General features: G+C 40.1%; 1 protein-coding gene across 1 annotated transcript in view; it reads right to left on the minus strand.

The window, feature by feature from the left end:
• LOC122666623 (ubiquitin carboxyl-terminal hydrolase MINDY-3-like) overlaps positions 1–21,182 on the minus strand; it is a 31,676-nt gene extending 10,494 nt beyond the window's left edge. The window contains exons 1-3 of the mRNA XM_043862658.1: positions 20,460–21,182; positions 19,399–19,477; positions 13,224–13,378 (exon numbers count right to left, since the gene is read on the minus strand). Of these exons, the coding sequence (XP_043718593.1) occupies positions 13,224–13,378; positions 19,399–19,477; positions 20,460–20,932 (707 nt within the window). The 5' untranslated portion in view covers positions 20,933–21,182. The remainder of the gene's footprint in view (positions 1–13,223; positions 13,379–19,398; positions 19,478–20,459) is intronic.
• Between the last annotated feature and the right edge of the window lie 735 nt (positions 21,183–21,917).

Here is a 21,917-nt window from a genome sequence, read left to right on the forward strand (position 1 = left end):
GTCTTCCACTCATCTCCTGGGCGGACCCAAATCTAATGATATCCGCTCTTTAAGTCAATCTTCGAAAGATGGAAGCACCTGTGAGGATGTCTAACATGTCGTCAAGTCTTGGAATAGGAAACCTGTATTTGACGGTGATCTTGTTTATTGCCCTGCTATCAATACACATCCTCCATGTACCATCTTTCTTTGGAGTAAGTAATGCTGGAACAGCACATGGGCTCATGCTCTCAACAATAAACCCCTTGCGAATCAGGTCATCCATTTGTCTCTTGAGCTCGGCATGCTCAGTAGGGCTGAGACGATAAGTGGGCAGATTTGGTAGCACCGAACCTGGTACTAGATCAATGGCATGCTGAATATCCCTCATAGGAGGTAGCTCATCTGGAAGATCGTCTAGTACTAGATCTGAGAAATCATCAAGCAGATCTTTTATGGACTTGGGATGAATAGTGGTAGGGGTTGGTGACACTGCTCTCGTGACCAGGGCTTGTATCAACCCTGTCTCTTCACTTGTAGTAAGGAATTCTCGGTGAGGCAGGGACAAAATTCGTTGCTCCATGGGTTGTGCTTTAGTAGTACTAGTACTAGCATGTGGTGCCTTGCTGCTTGACCCTCCTTTCATTGGCTGTCTATTGTCAATAGTTTTCAAGACCTGTTGTCGCTTCAGCTGGGCAGCTCTAAGCCTTGGCTTCATCAATGGTACATTGAGGGGGGTGAGAACCAGTGGTTTCCCTTTGAAGTCAAAGAAACACTGATTTTTTGTACCTCCCGTCAATACATTGTTATCATACATCCATGGTCTCCCAAGTAAGACATCAGTCAGAATCATAGGAATTATATCACACCAGACATTCTCCTCGTAACCAGAAATCTTGAGTGGCACTGAGCATCGCTGATTAACCTCTAAAGTATCATTATTAAGTAAGGATACCTTGTATGGTTGTGGGTAAGGTTCAGCTTGAAGCTCCTCTTCAATGACAAAAGCTTTAGAAACCACGTTGACACAACTACCGCTGTCCACGATCACTTGTGCTGTTGCTGTCCCGCTATCCATCAGTGTATAAAAGATGCAATGTCGACGCCAGTCCTCTCCTTTAGATTCAGCAACCAGAATGCGAGTTACTACATTTACCTCATAAATAGTCTTCCAAAGTATCATCATAGTCTTCTCCCTCAAGAGCAGCATTAACGGCCCAATTGTCATTAAACTGCGGGTCACAAACTTGGACATCTGGACTAGTTTCCATGGCTGCAATCACTGAATTGGACTTCCCTCTTTGGGGGCAGTACCTTGCATAATGACCATCTTGTTAGCAATGGAAACACTTGTTAGGTGTTTGACTACCCATGGGGGCCTTACCCTTTTCCTTTGTAGTTAGTGGAGCTCGGGTAGGGAAACCACTAGATCTGTTAGGAGTAAGGTTCTCCAAATATCACCGGATTGCGGTGTGAATCTTCGCAGGGCAGCTTTGATTAAATCTTCAGCATCCATGGCCTTTTCAAAACAGTGATTCAAATTATATATTTCAACCACGCCTATCTTGTCTTTAATGTCAACCCTCAATCCCAACTTGAAACGGGATATAAGCTGGTCATCATTCTCATCTACACCCGTACGTAGGGCTGTCAATGGGTCGGGTTGGGCCGGGCCTGCCTAAACCCTGACCCTGACCCAACCCTGGCAGGGCCAAGAAACCCTCAACCCTGACCCGACCCTGCCAGGGTTTTCCCTAACCGGCCCGACCGACCCGACCCTCGATAGGGCGGGCAGGTCAGTTGCCGATTGACCCCTGTCCCTAACTCTGACCTTGACTTTATTTTATTTTTTTGTAAATAGTTTTTGCTATATAATCGAGTGAACAGTATCATTTTTTTTTTTTAAAAAGAACCATGAATCTTATCTAATTAGAAAATAAGAGTCAACCATTGAAGCTATGTGCCATGAATTCAAGCCACAGAATAATAGAATCAGACCAAAGAACCACAAATTACCCAAATCAAAAGATACATTGAAGGGTTTTACCTTGCCCATCAGTTTAGAATTCAAAGAAAAAATCCTCTGCAATGGAATTATATTGAATCTTAGATCTAGACAATCACAAAGATGAATCCTCAACATAAACCCAAAATTTAAGAGCCTAGCAAGCTCAAATCGATCCTCCAGAACTGAGAACAAAGAGCCAATAATCCGTGAACGATGGAGGACGATGAACTGCAGAAACAAACAGAGAAGGAGAGGAGACTCTCCAACGAGACACCACCAAAAACTGGTTTCAAAAAATGGCTGATTCCCTGTGTGGAAGAAGAATAGAAGGGAGCGGAGTGAAGTTCTTAACTATCAAATAAAGAAAAAAAAGGGAATTCAACTTCAGAGAAACAAAATTTCTCAAATTAAAGTAGAAATTGGAAAATAATAGAATACCAGAATCTTTCGATCCCTCCTTGCTCTCCTCCTTCACCGCCGGCGACGATTCCTTTGCATTCAGACCCAAGAAATCTCTCTCCATCTCAGATTTACGAACTTAAACAATTTTCCAAGCTTTTGAAGATCTAACGAAGCAGAGCTCTTCTCCTCTTCACATTCTCTTCCTCAAAGACAAACCCTAAAACTGATCTCTCCCTCTATGTGTCTATGTTGTAGACTCGCAACTCCCATTGAAAGGAAGAACGATGAGACTAGGTTCCGATGACCTTCTCCTCCAAAGGAGAAATCGAGAACAATAGATGAGGAGTTAAGAAATTTTAGGGTTTCTCATTTCTAACCAACAACTTAAATGCATCCAATTCAATCCTACGCTCCAAAATAGATCCCCAAAACCCCACCTATATTATAAATAAGTATAATTATTAATACAGGGTCGGGTCGGTCCGGGCCGGGCTGAGCCCGAGGCCTAAACCCGATCCCGACCCGACCCTGCCAGGGTCAGGGTATTAATAAACCCTAACCCGCCCTTCGGGCTGAAAATACAGGGTCAGTTCGGGTCCGGGCTCAGGGCGGGTTAGGGCGGGTTAGGGTCGGCCGGGCTTTTTTGACAGCCCTACCCGTACGTGAGAGTAAGTCATTGAATTTATCAATATACTCCTCAACTGTTAAGGTACCTTGTCGTATAGTGTTCAGTTGATCATGCAAACGCCTCTGATAAGAAGGAGGTAAGTACTTCTCTTTGAGAATCTCTTTCATAGCTGCCCAAGTAATTGGTTCCATGTGACGACGGATCAACCTGTCTTCATGTGTACGCCACCAATCTCTGGCTCCTCCTGTTAACTTAGTTGTGGCCAGCTGCATCTTTCAGTCTTCAGACAACCGAAACCACTTGAAGTAGTCATCTAGAGCACTCAACCAGTCATGGAATGCAATAGGGTCATGTTTTCCGTTATATTCCTTCAGATCCAGTTTTACCTTATGCTTATCATCACGGTAATATTGATTTCCATCGTGATCTTCATCTTCTTCATAGGCAGAATTGTTGTTGATCCTGTGTATGTAGTGTGGGAACCCTCGTGGTAACCTACGTGGATGTCGGTTGTTAGTGTATGAAGCAACGGCTTGATTTGTGATATTTCTTTGTGGAGGTGCGGTAGGACCTTGTTGTGACAGTACATCAACCTGTTGCTTGATGGTCTTCACATCTTCAGATAAAACCTTGACTATCTCAGCCAGTTGCTGTAGAGTGGTTGGATCACTTGATTTTGGAGAACCCATAGCTAGGCTTTGATACCAAATAATGTAATCCTAGATGGGGATAAAGCCAACTAGAACCAGAACCAGGATTTACTAGGGTTTAATGGGTTGGCTAGGGTGGAATTAGATAGATAGTGAAGTTAGGGTTAGGGTTTGAGAAGGAGATTAATGTACGGATCTAGGGTTTATAATGAGTATCATAGTTCAAGAACTCGTTTCGTTTCGGTATTTCGAGCTGACCGAAATATCCGAAATATTCGAAATTTCGGATATTTCGGTCGAAATATTGTATTTTTTCTGGTATGTTTCGATAGGTCATTTCGGTGGGTTTTAGGCCAAGTTAAGGCCTGAAACTTCATGGAAACCCTATTTTAGGCTATATAAACACATTTAAATGTTCAAATTGCAAAAACAGTCACCCAAAATGGTGTTTTGGATGTGCACCATTGATTGGCAATGTACGGTCGAACCTTAATGCATAAGTGTATAACTTAGTTAATTACACATTTACACATACACATTGTACATTAAACAAGTAAATTGACTTGGAACTAAGTTGGAAACATAATGACTCATAAGTTAAGTCATAAATCATAATATTAAGTACATAAGACATCAAGTCAATAACAAGTTAACAAATAACAACTTAAGAGTTAAGATTTAAGAAGATGATATCAAACATTCCAAATCACAATATGTCAATATCCCCAATTGTCCCCTATAAGGCTACAAGTCAAGTAGTCAACTAGTCATCATTCATCTCAAATGTTTACAAATTTGCTAATAATAACTACTCCGCCGTCCAGGATCAACCCCACTCATGGTCCGCTGGAGCCGACGTGTATTGCTCTCCGACTGTAGGACAAAAGCATGCCACGTCATAGTCTAGGAGAAGAAGCGAGTGTAGTCATCCACAGTGGCCATGTAAACTGCATCATCAACATGCTGAAGGTAACCTATCCTAGGATATAGGTCACCAAACTGTGAAGAAGTATTACCCACGATCCACTATGATATGAGTCATATAATGGTGGGAGCATGTACGGGTGTACGCGTGCTGGTGGGTTGGGTAGCGATGATAGGAAAAGAAGTCATGCACAAAAGACGATCCACTATATCCTTGTGAGTGGGAGTCATACTCAAAACGGGAATGGATGGAGAAGATATAGCTCTGCCCCCAAGGGTACGCCGAATGCCCTTCGCCACATGGATGTGAATGAGATGAACCATGCTCTGATTGTGCTGGAGATGGACTGCTGTCTACATGAAAAGATGGGGCACGGAAATGCCCACTCGATCTACTGTCTCTATCGCCAATACTCAGTCCACCAACAGAGCCAGATAGGGCATCAATGTCCATAAGCTCAGCCTGCCTACTAGTACCACTACCACGACCACCAGGACGGGCTGGCCACGCTGCTTTCTCGAGTAGGTCGAGGTGGACGATGTGGGACGTGTGGCTGGTTTGGGGCCGGTGGGGGCACGGATTGCCTCTTGCTGCTCTTGTACCACAAACGGGACTCGAGTTCCCTCATATGCTTGACCACCATCACCATCATCATCACGTCCATCATTACCTTCATCATCACCTCCATCATCACCATCTCCACCAGGACCACCACCACCATCTCCACCATCACCATCTCCACCAGATGACATAGACCAATCTTCATCCTCCTCATCAACACCACCAGTAGACTGGAACGGTATGGGTGACGCGTCCCATGCATGTACCTCACCCTGCAGCCATGAAGTCATCCACATCGGCTTGTATGTGTTCGGCTATCATGGGGTCGTCACCTCCAGGTGATCTAACACTCGGCTCACCTCTATCCCTCACCCAATCAACAATAGGATCTTCATCATCGACTCCACTTGGAAAATGTCGGCGAGATCGATATTTTCCCTGATACCCTCTTGTCCCATGCGTATGTGTTGCATCTTCAACCTCAAATTATAATGCACATACACTAAGTCGAGAGACGTTCGAACCCAATCTATTTCTCCTCTTGGAGTGGATGAGAGAAAATGTACTCAATTCCGTTCAGACCAGGATGTTGAACATGTCCGGGAGAGAACCTTGATTGCTATTTTTCTTAAATTGTTTCTTTGAACCCCATACAACACCCACCATTCAGCTGCATTACAACAAAAGAAACATGCCACCTTCATTTCAAAAGAATAAGATATTGAATTGAGTAATGACTAATGAAGTAATGACTAATGAGTACCGGCATCACCGCGTGTCCGACCTTCGTGCAACTTGGTTCCAAAACTTCCCAATGCATCCCTAAAAGTCTTCAACTATAATCATTTGGAAAATATTTAAAATTAGTAATGACTCGTTACTATTTAGTATTGAATTGAGTAATTCCAAATGAATTATAACTTCTAATACTTACCTCATTGTTGCATATCGCCTGTAATTTACTATTCGGCTCCAACTTGGCAACTACTTCTTTGACTGCGTCAATAAGACTATTATTCAACCCAAGCCTATGACTGTATTGGTACTTGGGGTTCAAATAATATGCTGAAATTGACATTATATATTCACTAATTAGTAATATATCCTTCAAATTAACTTTAAAAGATGTAATTGCATAAAAAACAAAGAGTGCACACTCACCAGCCTTATGCAGTAGATGCATAAGTTGATTTTCCCAGTGCTCCTTGATAATTTTGAGAAAGTGTTTGCTACCTCGTGGATTTGCATTGTAAACACCTTCATTCATCAAGTCTATGGCAGCATATAGATGTGGCATGGTTGGTCCCTTGATAGCAGAATCAACTATATGCAAAACCTTGACCACTGGGTCCAGAAGTTGTACCACTTTATGCAACTTAGACCAAAAGTCATATGATGAAATTGTAGCTTGTGCTTCCCTACCACCATGGGTATTGGACCCATTCCAGTTGAACCAGTCTTCAGAAGCAAACATTGATCTCAGTCCAGGCTTCTTGGTTTCTATACTCTTGAGTGCAATGTAGTTGGTGGCGAATCTAGTTATGTCTGGCCTCACTAAGTCACCCCCACACTTCTCCCTCAAAAGGTTTAGTGCAAACCCATGGTTGTAGACAAAGTTGGTCATTTGCCTTGCCTTTTCCACGACATGTTGTACCAATTTGATCTTTCCCATGTCCTTCAACATGAGGTCTATACAATGGGCAGCACATGGAGTCCAAAACAACCGGTACTTATTGTTTTGCATCAACCTCTCACCAGCACTCTTGTAGTTGCTTCCGTTGTCCGTTACAATTTGGACAACGTTCCCCACTCCTACATCTTCTACCACTTCCTTCAGCAATTTGTAGATATACTTTGCATCCTTTTTCTCCTTGGATGCATCAACAAACTTCAGAAAAACTGTCCTCCCATCACAATACACCATAAAGTTGGTGATGGACTTTCTTGTAGGACCAGTCCAACCATCACACATTATGGTCACCCCATAGTTCTCCCACAGCCCCCTCATTTCATTGATGTAGTCTTCAAGCTCTCTCTTCTGTTGGGGCAAATACACATTCATAATCTCATATGGGGTGGGCCCCTTATACCCTGGGCCAGCCTCAGCAATGGAATCTATCATAGTCTGATAAAAGGGGCCTTGTGCTGTGTTTGCTGGGATGGTATGGTATAACATCCACTTAGCTATAGATTCCTTCACCATCCCCTTCAGATTTTTCCATGCTCCCTTGATTTTTGGTTGTTTGTTGCCTTTCTTTCTATAAACACCAGGTGCTTGGTGAAGTCTTGGGTCATCTTGTGGTGGTGGAGGCGGAGGGGAGCGCCTCGTCCTCTGTGATCTCCTAAAGGGATTAGGCAACCCACCTGCTCCACTTGATCTGCTCCTCCACTACCACTAGCACCAGCTCTAGAGGTACTAGCTCCTCCACTACCACCTACTCTCTGTCTCTCGACTCTCTCCTGATCCTCATGATAACTGGCTCTGCTCATCATCTGTGCTCGTCTCCAATCCCTAGCCTCTTGCTCAGTCTCTATATCATCAGGAACATAGACATCATCACTGTCATCATCATCATCATCACGATGGCTTGATTGGCCTCCCGCTGTACACCTCACTGCTTCCTCAAGATCTACTTTTGCCTTCTCCCTCTGAGCCTTCCTCTTACTCCCTCCCTTCATGTAATCAATGATGACCCTAGATACCTCCACGGGACCATATGACATGCGACCACCAGGAGAATTCCCGACTAGATGTTGTTTGAGTCTAGTGGCACCACCTCCCAAAAGCGCATGTGACAATAGTTGTATTGGGATTTTCTTTTATCCCCATCAATTGGAGTGCCATGCAACCATGCAATGTCACCCTAGTGCGCTGGGTGTGCTCCCCTCCTCTGGGTCCGGCCTGCCTCTGCCCCTCTTGCCTCGGCTCTGCTGTTTACCACGGTTCGTCATAATCGACTAGTTTCATTGCATGAATAAAAGACAATTCATTAATAACGGAAGCACATCAATTCTTTTAGTTTAAAATTTTAAATGTTTAAGAATTAAGATTTAAGAGCACTAACACAAGTATAAAAGTATATAACTATTTAGTATTTTCCCCCTAAGTCCCTAACCCTCATATTTTTCTCATATTTAAAAACAATTTTTAAAAATATTTTTCAAATAAATATTGGCCTAGCACAACAAAATCGAAAAGATATGTAAATGGGCAGCAAATAAGAAGTATGTACAATTTACTTTTATATTTTTCAGTAATTTTAAAACAAAAACCTCATATTATTTCTTATTTTTTGCTATTTTTTTGAATTTTTTAAATATTTTTTATAATTTTTAAAAATTAAAATAATTAATTATTGGCAGAAAAATATTTTTGACACCATGAGGCCATAGATCGGCCAATGGTGTCTAACATATATTTAATTCATCACCATACAATATACATAACCCCTATTATTTTTTTATTTTTGTTGTAAATAAATCCAATTTTTGAAGTAGAAAAATAAATAAATAATATATATACCAAAAAAAAAATTTCTACACCGTGAAGTCGCAGATCGGCTTCCGGTGTCTAACATATATTTATTTCATTACAAACAAACATGTTGATCAAGCATTTCCCTAAAAAAAATCAATTTTGAGAATATGGTTTTACCTGAAATAGTGGAAAGGCTTCACAGATGTGCTAAGAAGTTTGTTCTCCAAGTGATTCCGACGTAGATGTGGCAAGGATTCAAGTGGGAAGTGGAAGATTGAAGAAGAAATAAGCAAAAACCTTCAAAAACCAAGCAAAAGAGGAAAAATGCTCTGTTTCTCAGTCTCGGTTGAAATTTCGACCGAGACTATCGAAACATGGTATTTTATATAAAGCATTTTCTCGAGATTTTCGAAATCTCGCGAGATTTTGAAAATGTCTCAAAATATCTCGAAATCTCGAGAATTTCGATCGAAATTTAGTATTTTTTTGATTCGAGGGGTCATTTCGTTTCGAGGGGGTCGAAATCTCGGAGATTTTGAACTATGATGAGTATTATGGCTAGGGGCTTTGATCGAGTTTCCCAAACAGTGAGGGGGAGATTCGGTCCAAGTTTGGGCTGCTTCTAATGGTGGAATCAGGCTGGGCAGGTTTTAGGTTATGGAAGTGATGTTGGGAGATGGAGGGATATTAGGGTTTGGCTTAGAGGGTTAGGAACAGAAGGGTTTGGGAATGGAGATTTACTTACTGGTTATTGGATGGATCCTTGAACTGGTAACAGATCTGGATAACTGAGCCATGAACCTTCAAACAATCAGCAGTAGCAAACTTGAACAAATCTGAATGCACACGAATGAGAGAGACAGTGAATTCGTGAAAGCTATCTCAGCCTCACCTTCACAACCTATCTCAGGACAGTGGAATGCAACAAAGCAAATTTCTTATTCATTAAATCGTGGGGGGCTCAATGGAGCTCTTACATTATATAGCCTTCAAGGCTGGACATGAAATATAAATCCTAACTAGGACTAGGACTCAAAATAGGAATAGGAATGCCAACTAGGACTAGGACTCAAAATTAGGACTTCTAATTAGGATTCAGATTTGAACTAGGAATCCTAATTAGAATTACAACTCAATAAAGAATAAAACATAATAAAAACAAATACTAATCTAAATCCCCACGACTGCTGTTGGTGTAGGGAAGAATCCCTACACCTACCCGATGGCTAATTATGCTGGTTCCCTACACCTGCGGCTGGTTTTAGACAGCCAGTTTACATCAGTTACCTTACTAGTTAAGGATAGGGTTAGGCCTTTCCTTTTTAATGTCCAAAGTCTATTTTTGAGTCTTCTATATAAGTTTGTAATGGAGGCCAGCATTACACACGAATTTGAATAATGAATTTAGCTTTAGACTTTCCAAAATCCTAAGATAGGTTAGGTGAGATGCCCATGCTGAGATAGCCATTCCCTTCCCCAACCCCATTCCATCGATCTCCACTGAAGTTCCATTCAAGCTCCAGTTCTGCCCTAGCTGATCTCTTGAAGAAACATATTCAGTTGCTGGAAATTCTCTGCAAAGTTCAAGATATTTTCAAACAATAAGTCTGAAATTGAAATTCTGCAATTATTTTTCTTCCCTTCCAGAATTCTGCCAAGCCAAATCTAACCGTTAGAACCTGCTGAAATTTTGATTGAATCTTCCTCAAACCCTAAGAGAGACTCGATCTAAATTTCATTACCATCCACCCAGGCAATTGTCTGAAATTACCCTTTTACCCCTCAATCCTATTTCTACTAGGAATCCTCAATAACTTCAGATCTAGTCATCCGATTTAACTATAACTTTCAGCATCTCTTCTCTCCATATAATCCACACTCTCCTAACTTAACCCTAATGTCAAACCCTAGGTCCCATCAAACCCTAACCCTAATTTCAGAATTTCACCTATTTTAACCTACCCGATTCCTCCAACCCTTGGCAGATCCTGGTTATTGGTTCTAGTTGGTATTCCAGCCATCTAGAATTACATTAGTAATGGCACCTTTAAAACCTTTGAGTAATAGAAAATCCATATCTTACTAGTTCTAAAAGAAATGTTGACTCCCACTTCGAACAAGATTGAAAACTTTTAAGGTATCTTAACTTGTAAATAACCCCAACCTATAAGAACACTTTCTAATATACTATTCTTTAATTTTGTGACCCATGACTCCAACTACAAATTTAGCAACTCCATTGAGTGCTCCCACATTTTTTTAAAGCTCTAAAATCTAAAGTGAACTAGAAACAACCTATGGAAGTAAACTTTCATAATAAAAATCCTGCTGATGCAATTAAGATTGTCCAATTGGTTCGATCGGGCCTTGGAAAACTTTATTTTGGCCAGTGTTGAGTTCTATGGACCTTGGGCTTCTTATTTTTAGGTTTATTGATGTAATGGGACCGCTTTTATAAGCCCATTTGGGACATTAATTATGTACATGGCAGTGTCAATTGAAAGATAAGATTGTGTGGTGGCACCTAAATAATGCCAAATAAACAAATTTTTACCTTCCAGAAGTAATCCTAATAATGAGTGAAAGAAACTAATGACTCAGAACCTTTGATGCACAAGATGCTGCATCTTTCCAACTTATGGACCTCTAGACTAGCTGTATATTTCTCCATGTCAGCCCCAAGTCCCATCTGGTATATTGTATCTTTGCACTATGAATCAGATACCAGTACCATATTATCGAAATTTTTGTTAAATAAACTAGGCCTAGAACTTGCTGCAAATGACGAGAAATAACATGAGAAACACAAACCATTTTGGCTCCCACCTGAACTTCCACTAGTCAGAATGCACATCAGTTATATGTATGACAAACTAGGATAACCTCATGATGTTGGCGGCAACACACACACCCCAAAATCCCAAACACACTGCAGACACACTAACACACACACACACAGAGGGAGGGGGGGAAGAGGGAGAGAGAAAGGTCAAGGGAGATATTTACAATTAAACAGGACACTTCAAACTAAAAAAGCAATTAGCACATTGATTTCAGAACATTTTCACAGCTGACTGGGCTAGCCAGGCAGAAAGATCTATGCTGGTCAATCCTATTTGCTAGCCCAGCCATTGGACATGGGTCATATGGTCCAACTGATCAGTCTGGAATGGATTTAAAAATTCACATACACACATAAACACCAAGACTTTTTCTATAGAGGCTTTAAAACTAATCAAACTTGATAATAAACAACAATACTCAATAAATGATAGTTTTTATACAACATTCATACAAGATTATATGATGCAGGAACAATCACATCTGACAGATCTGATTGGTCTACGAGTAATAAGCCCAAAGAGAGATTTTGCTGAGAACGAAAGTGGTGGCGATCCGGGAATGGAAAACCCTGTTGGATTCGCTTACGGGGCCCCCTCTCCTCCCCCCCCCCCCCAATTAACACATGGCTCAACAATTAAAAGGAATGGCAAAACTGTAAATATTTTAAAGTTAATAAGAGAATGGAATCTTAAAAGGCTATTCAGGTAGGAAAAAGAGAAAGGATACGATAGGGATTTTAATTAATGAGAAGGGGCAAACTAGGAAGAGGAGATAAAATAAGGACAAAAGGGGTTAACAGAAACAGGGAGGGGTAATCCTGGAAAATATATATATATATATATATATATATGAAGGGATTAGAAGCACAACCGTGAGGTTGTATTCAACCTCAAGTTGGCAGAAAGAAGACGGAAGAACTAGTCACGAACCAGGTAAGAGACCTCACCGATGGGACTTTCAATCGGGCAGGAACTCTCTCAACCAGGTCCGGCCCGGTCCAAGGAAGTGCTCCTGCATTAGAAAGGTAACAGATGTGGGATAATATGCTGGAGACATCCAGTCTTAAATCTAATGATCAGATCTGATTAGATATGATAATAGTAACTGATGAAGAAATTTCAGGGAGAAAATAGGGAACAAGGCTGTCGATTAGAGTAGATGAGAGAGATAAGGAAAAGAGAGAAGAAGTGGTGCTGTCATATGGGAGATAAAATAGATAAGATCTGAAAATCCAGATCTAAAGAAGAGTTGGTATAACAGGGTAATGTGTGTGTGAGAGAGTACGCCATACAAGGCAATTTTTCAAGCAAAACTAATCTATTCTAAAAATCATCAGAATCATGGTGGGCGGGTGGGTGGGGGGTTACATAGCTCATTTATAGGAACAGAAAAAATATCTTAAATTAACTCAACTACTAAACTTTCCTAATTAAACAGGGAAACTAAGGACTCTACATTTTGTAAACTAACTCAAAGACTAACAACTTACGAATCAAATATAGGAAAAATCCCTATCCAACTATCACCAACATGAGACCCACTAAAATGAGAAAATAATTTCATGTATCCCCTTACTCCCCCGCTTTTGGGCCTTATAATTCAACCCATTACAATAAACAAACCCAAAATGAATGCCCAACCCAACCCAGTACTAAATGCTGGCCCAAATTTAGACTAAGCCTTAAGCCGGGCCTGCATTATTATATTGATATAGTAGATCAGGAAACTAATACAGGATGAATAATCACCTTGCCTTTCCATCTTCAGTCAGAGAAGCAAAATTACCCGATGTGATGGAGTCACTTTGAGACAATCTCCTTGAGCCCAAATTTTGTTGTGGCATTTTGGGTGAATGCATACCTATTTCATCTGGGAAAAACAAAAGGTATTTGAGGACAAAGGCCTGCATATCCAAAGAAAAATGTAAGAAAATAAGGTCTTCAGAATCAATATATAAGTCCTGAAAATCATGGGGAGGTGGCTTAAAAGATAACTTATAAAAGAAGAAAAAAATGAAAAAGTAAAGAGGATTGACACATAGAATTGAGTTGAACAGCACAAACAAACACAGATACAATTAGAATATTTTTCCCATCAACCCAAACGCACATAGACAAATGATAAGGTATGTTTCCACCTTAGAGAGCACCATATTTAAATATTACCTTTTTTTTTCCCCATCCTTTATGTACATATGTTTGTACACATATCCATGGGTATGTGTATCCATTTCCATCTAGGGCATGTTAAGAAATACACTTCAGCTAAAATGAAAATTGTGGAGAATCAATTCTGGTTTGCAAACTGAGCTTTTGAACTGTACTAAATAATAGATGTTTAGGCATAGTTCTAAATCTCGGCGAGATCTCGAAAAACTTGAGAAACTTGAGCTTGTCGAGACGAGTTATAGTGCAAAATCTCAAACTGGCATTAATTCAAAAATCTCGACTTGAATTTCGGCGAGATTTCAATACTTTTGTACCGTCTCACCGAAATGGTACAAAGTGCCTTATAAAAAGGCACAAACTCAACCCAAACTTCGATATTTCAAAATAAACTCAACAAAGAAGAGGGGGGGGAAACCTTGGTTCTTGATTTTTGTGCCACATCACTATGAAGAGATCAATTGCTGCTTATTATGGAAGACTACTCTCGTTTCTTCTTTATGTCATGCAAACAGAGCACAATGCACGTCGTCTCCATCGGCCCATGAGTGGACTCGATCCTGCCCGTCATAGTTCATACCAGTAGGCAATCACATACTCATAGTATTGTATTGTTGGGAGTTGGGACATGGAAGACTAGGGTAGTTGGGTGTCTATGACTTATGTATTGTTCACTGTACTTGGGTTGGGTGTCTATGTAATATGCATTGTTCACACTTCACTGTACTTTATAGTTTGTAGTAGAAACTTTAAGTCTTTAACAATGTTTTAAATAATTATTCAATATTATGTGTCTTCATCCATTATTGTATAATTTACTCGTTTAACTTGCCAATTATGTCTCATAGCACTCAAACAATGTGTAGAATAGGCAATATTACATTAAGTATTACATTAATGGTTTGACTTTTACTGCCAACCAAGGGTGCAAATCCAAAACACCAAATTGGGTGTTTTTTTTTTTACAATTTGAAGATTTAAATATGTTTGTTAAGCCTAAAACAAGCTTCCCTTATAAGTTTCTGAGCCAAGTCTGGCTATTTGTCCACCGAAACACAAAAAAAAAAAGGGCGCATGTTCTCTGCCCAGGAGCACATTGGGGAACAGCCTGCACCCAAACACATGGGGCGGGGTTTGGGTCTCTTTTTTTTTTGGGGGGGGGGGGGTGGTCATTTCGCCACCCCCCATGTGTCTGGGTACACCCTGCGCCCCAAGTGCAGAGAACTTTAGCCCTCAAAAAAGATAGGTAACTATCAAATAATACAAAAGAATTCCACATCATTAAATTTGGAAAATCTATACACTCCTACCCAATAAAGACATGGAATCTGGTAGCAGAAGATACAACCACATAAGTAGGATAAGGAAAATCTTAGATATATGATTGGCAAGGAACCCATAACAATTAAGGAGCCAATTTCAGTCTGCCCGAGGGGTATCATAGTATATGATAGGCACCCAAGAAGTGAAATTCTGTAGGATCCAACCCCCCCCCTTTTTTTTTTGGAGTTTTTGCTTATGGGCCCATATGTGGGAGTGAATGGATCTTACTTCTGAATTGATTGATATTCTTAGAACAAGACTGGTTAAAGCAAAAGCAGGCACCAAAATTTTCTTGTTGGAGAAATTTATTTATTTATTTTATGATTCTTCAGGATAAAAGGTAAGCACAATAGTTGTTTTGGTGACCCTAGCGTGACAATCCCATGATTCTGAGCCACATGGAGGGATCATGTGGCCAATTTGATCTCTTGGATAGATAGGGTGCCCCCTTGGATTGGCAACATGTCATATTTGATGGTTTAACTCTGTAACTCAACCACAAGGCCCATCTTGAATAAGACTTTTCCCCTTCCTTTTTCAAACCATGAACCATCCTGCCAAATTTTTTTAAACTCTTTCTGCCACATGGCAGGCAAACTCTGTTCGGCTTGAAATTTGACATGTGGTAGTGGACATTGGGCACCAAATTTGATGCCAAGCAAACTACGTGATGCAGAATGATCACCAAATAGGGCTTATTTCTTTAGAAATAGGCCTAGGGTTGGGTTATATACATGTTGGGCCTTTGTTCCCAAGGGTTTTTTATGTATTAGGCCACTTTAATGAGCCTAAACTAGGGGCATATAGGTTGCATACGGGATTAGCCCAATACTTAGTTTATTTTCCTATTTTTAGATTGAACCGGTTTAGAATTGGTTGCATCCAATTGGTTCAATTGGTCTAATTTAAGTGAAGTGATCCTATTGGCTAAGAGGTTCTTATATCCTATTGGCTAGTAGGGAATCTTCTTTATTTTAAGTAGTTTAAGTTGTTTTTAAGTCATTAGGACTCTATTTTGAGTCTATTTTAGTTTCCTAATCAGTTTAAGTTATCTAATAGGTTAGGGATTGGGTTAGGCCTTTCCTTTTTAGAGTAGAAGTCTATTTTTGAGTCTTTTATATAAGGTTGTAAGGGGGCAAAGCCTGGAACACGAATTTGATGAATGAAAAGTTTTTTGTTTGCTGCCATAGTTGCTGCCCTGCTCTGTTGAGTGTTGCTCTGTTGAGTGTGCATCCTTGTGGTTCTATCAAGGTGGAAAGGGACTGGTGGAATCCGGTTGACTCCTTACGCCGTGACGGCTGGGAGGATCTTTCTTCGAAGGTGGCTTCATCCTTCAACCATTCAAACTGCTGTTAGAGGATTCGAGAGTGAGTTTGAATTTATTATTTTCTGTTTATCCTTTCTTCCCTTCCCCAATCAATTCCTTTTCTCTTCTGTCCTATTTTCATAAACCCTAGAAGACTCTAAACTCTGATTCAGATCTGCTCCTCCATTGGAATCTGATCAGATTTGGACCATAACTTCCCCTCATCACCATCTCTACTCGACCCTAGCTGCTGCCCATTCTGTCCATCCAAACCCTAAGATCCCTCTTCTCCATTGACCCTAAAAACCCTAATTTTCTGCTGGGACACATTCAGCCATCAGAAACCTTCCATATTGCAACCGAATCTTCCCCCTAGCCCCTCTAACAGTCGACCTTAACCCCTGCCCCTAAATCCTACTTTAAACCATAATTTTAGTTGTTTACCTTATTTACAAAACCCGAAACCTAACCCTAATTTCTGCAGGAAATTAAAACTTATTCAAATCCAGATATTTTTATACCATAATGACCCTCTAAACCTGCAGATTAAAACCCTATAAACCCCATTCCCAAATTCCCATCCTAAACCCTAATTTTGCCCTAAAATAGCCCCTAATCAGCCCTAAACAGCAGGCTTACCCTAAGCTTGGTTCTACTTGGTTCCTAGTGGGATTAATTCCTATTCTAGGACTACATTACTACGGCATGGCAGTTACAGAATGCTCAATTTGCTAGACCAACACTGGCTGTTGTGCCACCAATTCCCGGTTCTACTCACTGGACATATTTATTAAGCAAATGAGAAGCGGGTGTAATAGGGAATCTATTCCAGCGGTGGGGCTATTTTATTTTACTTTTTATCTTTTCCTTTTTATTGACAACCAGCATGGATTGGATAATCAGAGATTTCCACTATTAGTGGTAGTAGACTAATTAAAGGGGGTCCTAGCCATAGTAGGCATTGTTAATTCCAAAGTGAAGTATTGTACTACGAGTTTTTCCGCGATTGAATGTAAAACAATTTGTAGTTCAAATCATTCCGTCACTTGGCCAAGTGGATCCATGGTTGTGAAGGTGGATTCATAGGATCATATTCTCCCTTCTTTTTAGTCTTCAGACCAGTATACAAAATGCCATTTTACCATCAATCGATTGTTTCTCATCTACTCACCTCAAACCAATGTTTTGAGATCTGTCCAGACTTTCCTGCTTGTCAAACACATTGATCTGCTAGCCGACTTCAACCCTTCTAGCCCATCGGTACTCAAACTCACTACTTAGTTGATGAATCATTTGACTTCGGTTGAACCATTGGCCTAGCCCAATGGATATTTAAACTGGATTCATTATATTAGACATATTATATAGAAAGTTATAAAAAATGTTACCTAATGGTACTAAAAAGAGTCAAACCTTTTTTTTCTCTCCTAGAACAGATCAGAACTTCAATACACCACTCACTACTAGGCCACTGTTTCAATTTGGACATAAATTTACATAGATTAAACATCTAAAAATTCTTAAAATCAAATTTGTTGAACCAGTTATATGTAACCAACCCTTTTTAATAGGTCGATGAGCAAGCCAGGTTTCACAACATTGCCTCAAACATTCGTTAAATCCTAGAAGACAAAAAACATAGCCAACCATAAACCTAGCTGAAGCTTCAAGAACTCCAAACCATATTTTTGGAGAAAACCACAAGCGCCACCCAGCAGGCCCCCAGCTGAACCTTCAAAAGCATGGAATAAATTCCTTATCTTTTGAAAAGCACCCTTACTTTACTCTCCGAATCATACTTTCTAGTTTCCCTGAAAATAAAGCCCAACAACAATAGTTTCTTCGATTTCTCCAACAAATAATAAAAATCTAATCAAGATTCTTGAACATTAGTTGATAAACCTGTCTTACATTTTAGGATTTATCCAAAACCCGATTTAGCAAATATGGATTCCGATAATCACTAAGGATACCCTAGTTAGCCCTATGGGGCTGTAGATCCTGCATCAGTGCATTCAGCAAATAACACAACAGTTACAGGCCATGCCGCACACACACACACACACACAACTACCAGGTATGACAGAGTTCACCCCAATCCTATTCAAACCATCAAGGAAGCTAATAAAGCATTTTGCAAGTCCAAAAAGTGTGCTCACAAAAATAGGTTAATCCCTTGGCTTTCTCAAAACCAGTCCTAATTATAACTGATGGTGCATTCACCAAGAGACTTCAAATGGCAGGCAGTGGTCTTGTAATGCATATGCGAAGGTTTTCTTCCTGATGGCCAGGGCACTTCAAACCTTCTTCAGCCTTATAACTGCAATGTTGATGAGCACTTGTTTAGTTCTGCAGCCAAGGATGCAAAACTCGGAACCGCGATCCAGATCAGTTCCAGCCGATTCCAATCTTATTCTGGCCGACACTCCAATCTGATTCCGAACTGTATCGGCTCGAATAGGCCAGATTCTGCCTTATCCGGCCCTAGTTTTAAGGTGTGGATCAGCCGCTCTGAATCAGACAAAATCGGGATTGGCCGCACCTGACTCCAACCCGAATAAGCCACTCTGATTCCAATTCTTGAATCCCTGTCTGCAACAGCTCTAGATTGCTCAAACTGTTTAGAGTTGGAAAAAGGCTCTAATCTCTATTGACAAACTCATCTATTAGAATGCTGCTATAGTTCACTACGAGATGGTAGAGATGGTAGTGAACTAACAAAGTCTTATGAATGGGGTCAGCTTCTTTTGTCATAATAGAGATCTTGTACTGAATTCTCATGCTATAGCAGTTGGATTGTTTCTCTCTCATGTGCGGTTGTAAGAGAGATCTTATGCTAGTACTCATGTTCCTTTTCATTTTAGACACAAAAAAAAGGGAGAAAATAATAGAGAAGAACACACCTTGTGCAGAGTTACATAGACAGCCCAGCAGTGAAGATCTTACTCAGATCATAGACGGGATTGTGCTGAAAACCATCTTATTTGTTTTTTTTAATATCACTCGTGCAGGTATTTATTTATTACTTTTCATATACACATGATGTACACTCAAAAAAGTTCAAAAAAAAAAAACAGGTGAACTATCAGCTGAGCCTATAAGGTAAAAGGTAAAGAGTCATAGTATTACCTGTATGGTTGCTAACACACCACAGGGCCCCCCTTCATGTTGCACTAGACCCATACATGTTTCTGGATCAGAGCTAAACCTATAATATAATAAAGTTTAGATATAATAAGCACGTAGAGTAAATAAAGAGGAAAACCACTTCTACATTTAATGAACTAAACACTGAGATGAAGAAAATTGTACGAAAACAGTAAACAGGAAAGAAATAAGAAGAAGACCGAAGGCAGAACAAAACCACACGAAAGATTTCCTTTTAAGACATCATATATTTACATTGAACAAGCCTTCTGGATACCTGTACTTTTTTTCCATCCTATCAGCATGTGCATTAGGCATCAGTCACATCACCGTTATAGTTAGTACTGTAGGGATGTATCACAAAATTTTAAAAGAAAAAAAAAATTGAGGAAGAGAGGCCAAAGTTAAATCCAATCAAGGAGCAGGAAAAGGGTGGTTTCAAGAGATCACCATCAAAAGAGGTCCTGATGGGATCACAAAAAACAGTACTTTCTGAGGAACGAGTAAGGAAAAGAAGAGGGAGTTAAAACAAGAACAAGGTAGAAGATTTGTTGCAATAACAGAAGCAACTAGGAGGGATCTCATTGCAACTTGAGCAGTGTTTCTAATTATGCAGTTCTGGATGTTCTCTCCATTTCAAATTAGTTATTCTTGTCAATCCATTGTATTCTTGGTTCAGACTCCCTTTCAAAAAATGTACTCATGACTTGTAATGACTGAGGACATAGTATGAAGCTCATCAGCTCGGTCTAACTGATAAATCTTCTTCGTTTCAGCTCATCAGAATCTTACACTATTATTCAATTGGATACGAAAGCCATGATATCATGCCTCGGTACAAAGAACAACTTCTCTTAAACCTTTTGTTAGCATTGATGTCGTTGCATTTAAAAAAAAAAATTATTGTGGATACTGTAAGTCTGTCTTTTCATTGTGCAAGACAGAGCACTCTAAGTTACGCCTACTGCACAACAATTACAAACTAATGTATCTAATTTGATAAGGGAACATTGGCAAAAGAAAAATCCAATATGTGCACCAACCTTATACCCTGATTGGTCCACTGAGCAAGAATATCCTTCGAAACTCCATTCCCGAAAACCATTGAAAACAACTGATTCGCAACCACAGGCGACAGCTCTTCCTCCAAATTCAAATCTTTCCTTCCCTCCACAAGAGATACTGCCTCGGCTTTTTGGGTAACAGGCCTTGTAACGACCTCTCTCCCCACCTTGGAAACGGGAACGCTCTTCTCTGTCGCAGCAACTGCAACGCCCTTCTCCACCTTTGCTGCAGCAAGGTTTTTCGTCATCATCAGCATCCTCTTCTCTGCCGCCGCGGCCATAAGCTCTCGCTGCAATTTCCGATTCTTGGCTTCAGGGGGCTCCTCTGGAATGGTAGAAACCGTTGAAGCGCCAGCATTCTCCCTAGGTTTGCTCCTTTTGGCCTCAGGAGGCGAATTTTGCAAACTCATACGCAACGCCATCCGCAAGTCGTCCTCATCTTGATCCGCCATCAGGGGTAGCTTCTCTTTGACACAGATTATAATTTATAAGCCCCGGCGAATCCAACAAAAAAGTTCCGATCCAAAAATTGCAGCTATAGATCAAAGAATTCAATAATCATCACAGGTTGTCGATCGGATCTTTGTCTGAAGACGATGGGAAATTGAGAAGAAAGCAGAGTCGAAGAACAAAATCGAAACCCTAAAATTCAAAAATTCGTACCAAAACAGAGACCTAGAAATGGATGCGATGAAGATTAAAGAAAGAACACCGTTACATTTTTTTCTTTTATTACTATTATTATTATTATTTTCCAGTAAATTCCTTTTATTAATTCCCTCCCTCGATAAACGTTGGCCTCCGTACGCCGGTCAGGTCTAATTCTAAAAATGGGAGTTCTTCTCTCTCTCTTTTAATGCCTCGTGCGCAGTACGCTTAAGAAAATCCACACACTGAAAAGACGAATCTACCCCTACTATTTTCCTTTGTTTTGTCCTTTTATGCGAAGTTCCAAGCAAATTTTATTTCGAAATAAAATTAGACAAATATTGTACACTATAGTTACATTGGCCTTAAAAAGATCAAAACACTGGCCGGGTTAGCAAAGACAGATAGTCCCAATTCCAAGCTGCTTTGAGTGAAAAGATGTGGGATCTTATAGATTCCGCATCAAATTTCATGGATGGAGATGTTCTTATTTTTTTGTTTATTTACGTACTTTAATTCTTTCAAAATCTTTGTTAAAAAAAAATCATTTTAGAAAGCCATACAATAATTTATCATCGACATTTGAGTTGTACCATGCTGTATGGCAACTAAAAAAATATATTTCTGATTTTATGTGTTTTTTTATTAGAAACGGTTCACTATGCCACTGGGGTAGGACACAGTATGAGCTTTATGCCCAGCTCTCCTACTCACATTGTACTTGATATTCTTCAATGTATGATATCCTTCTGCCATATCTCATTGGTGTGCTCCTCTATGTTGCTTGTT

The sequence above is a fragment of the Telopea speciosissima genome, chromosome 1 (assembly GCF_018873765.1).
Source record: "Telopea speciosissima isolate NSW1024214 ecotype Mountain lineage chromosome 1, Tspe_v1, whole genome shotgun sequence".
Lineage (NCBI taxonomy): Eukaryota > Viridiplantae > Streptophyta > Magnoliopsida > Proteales > Proteaceae > Telopea > Telopea speciosissima.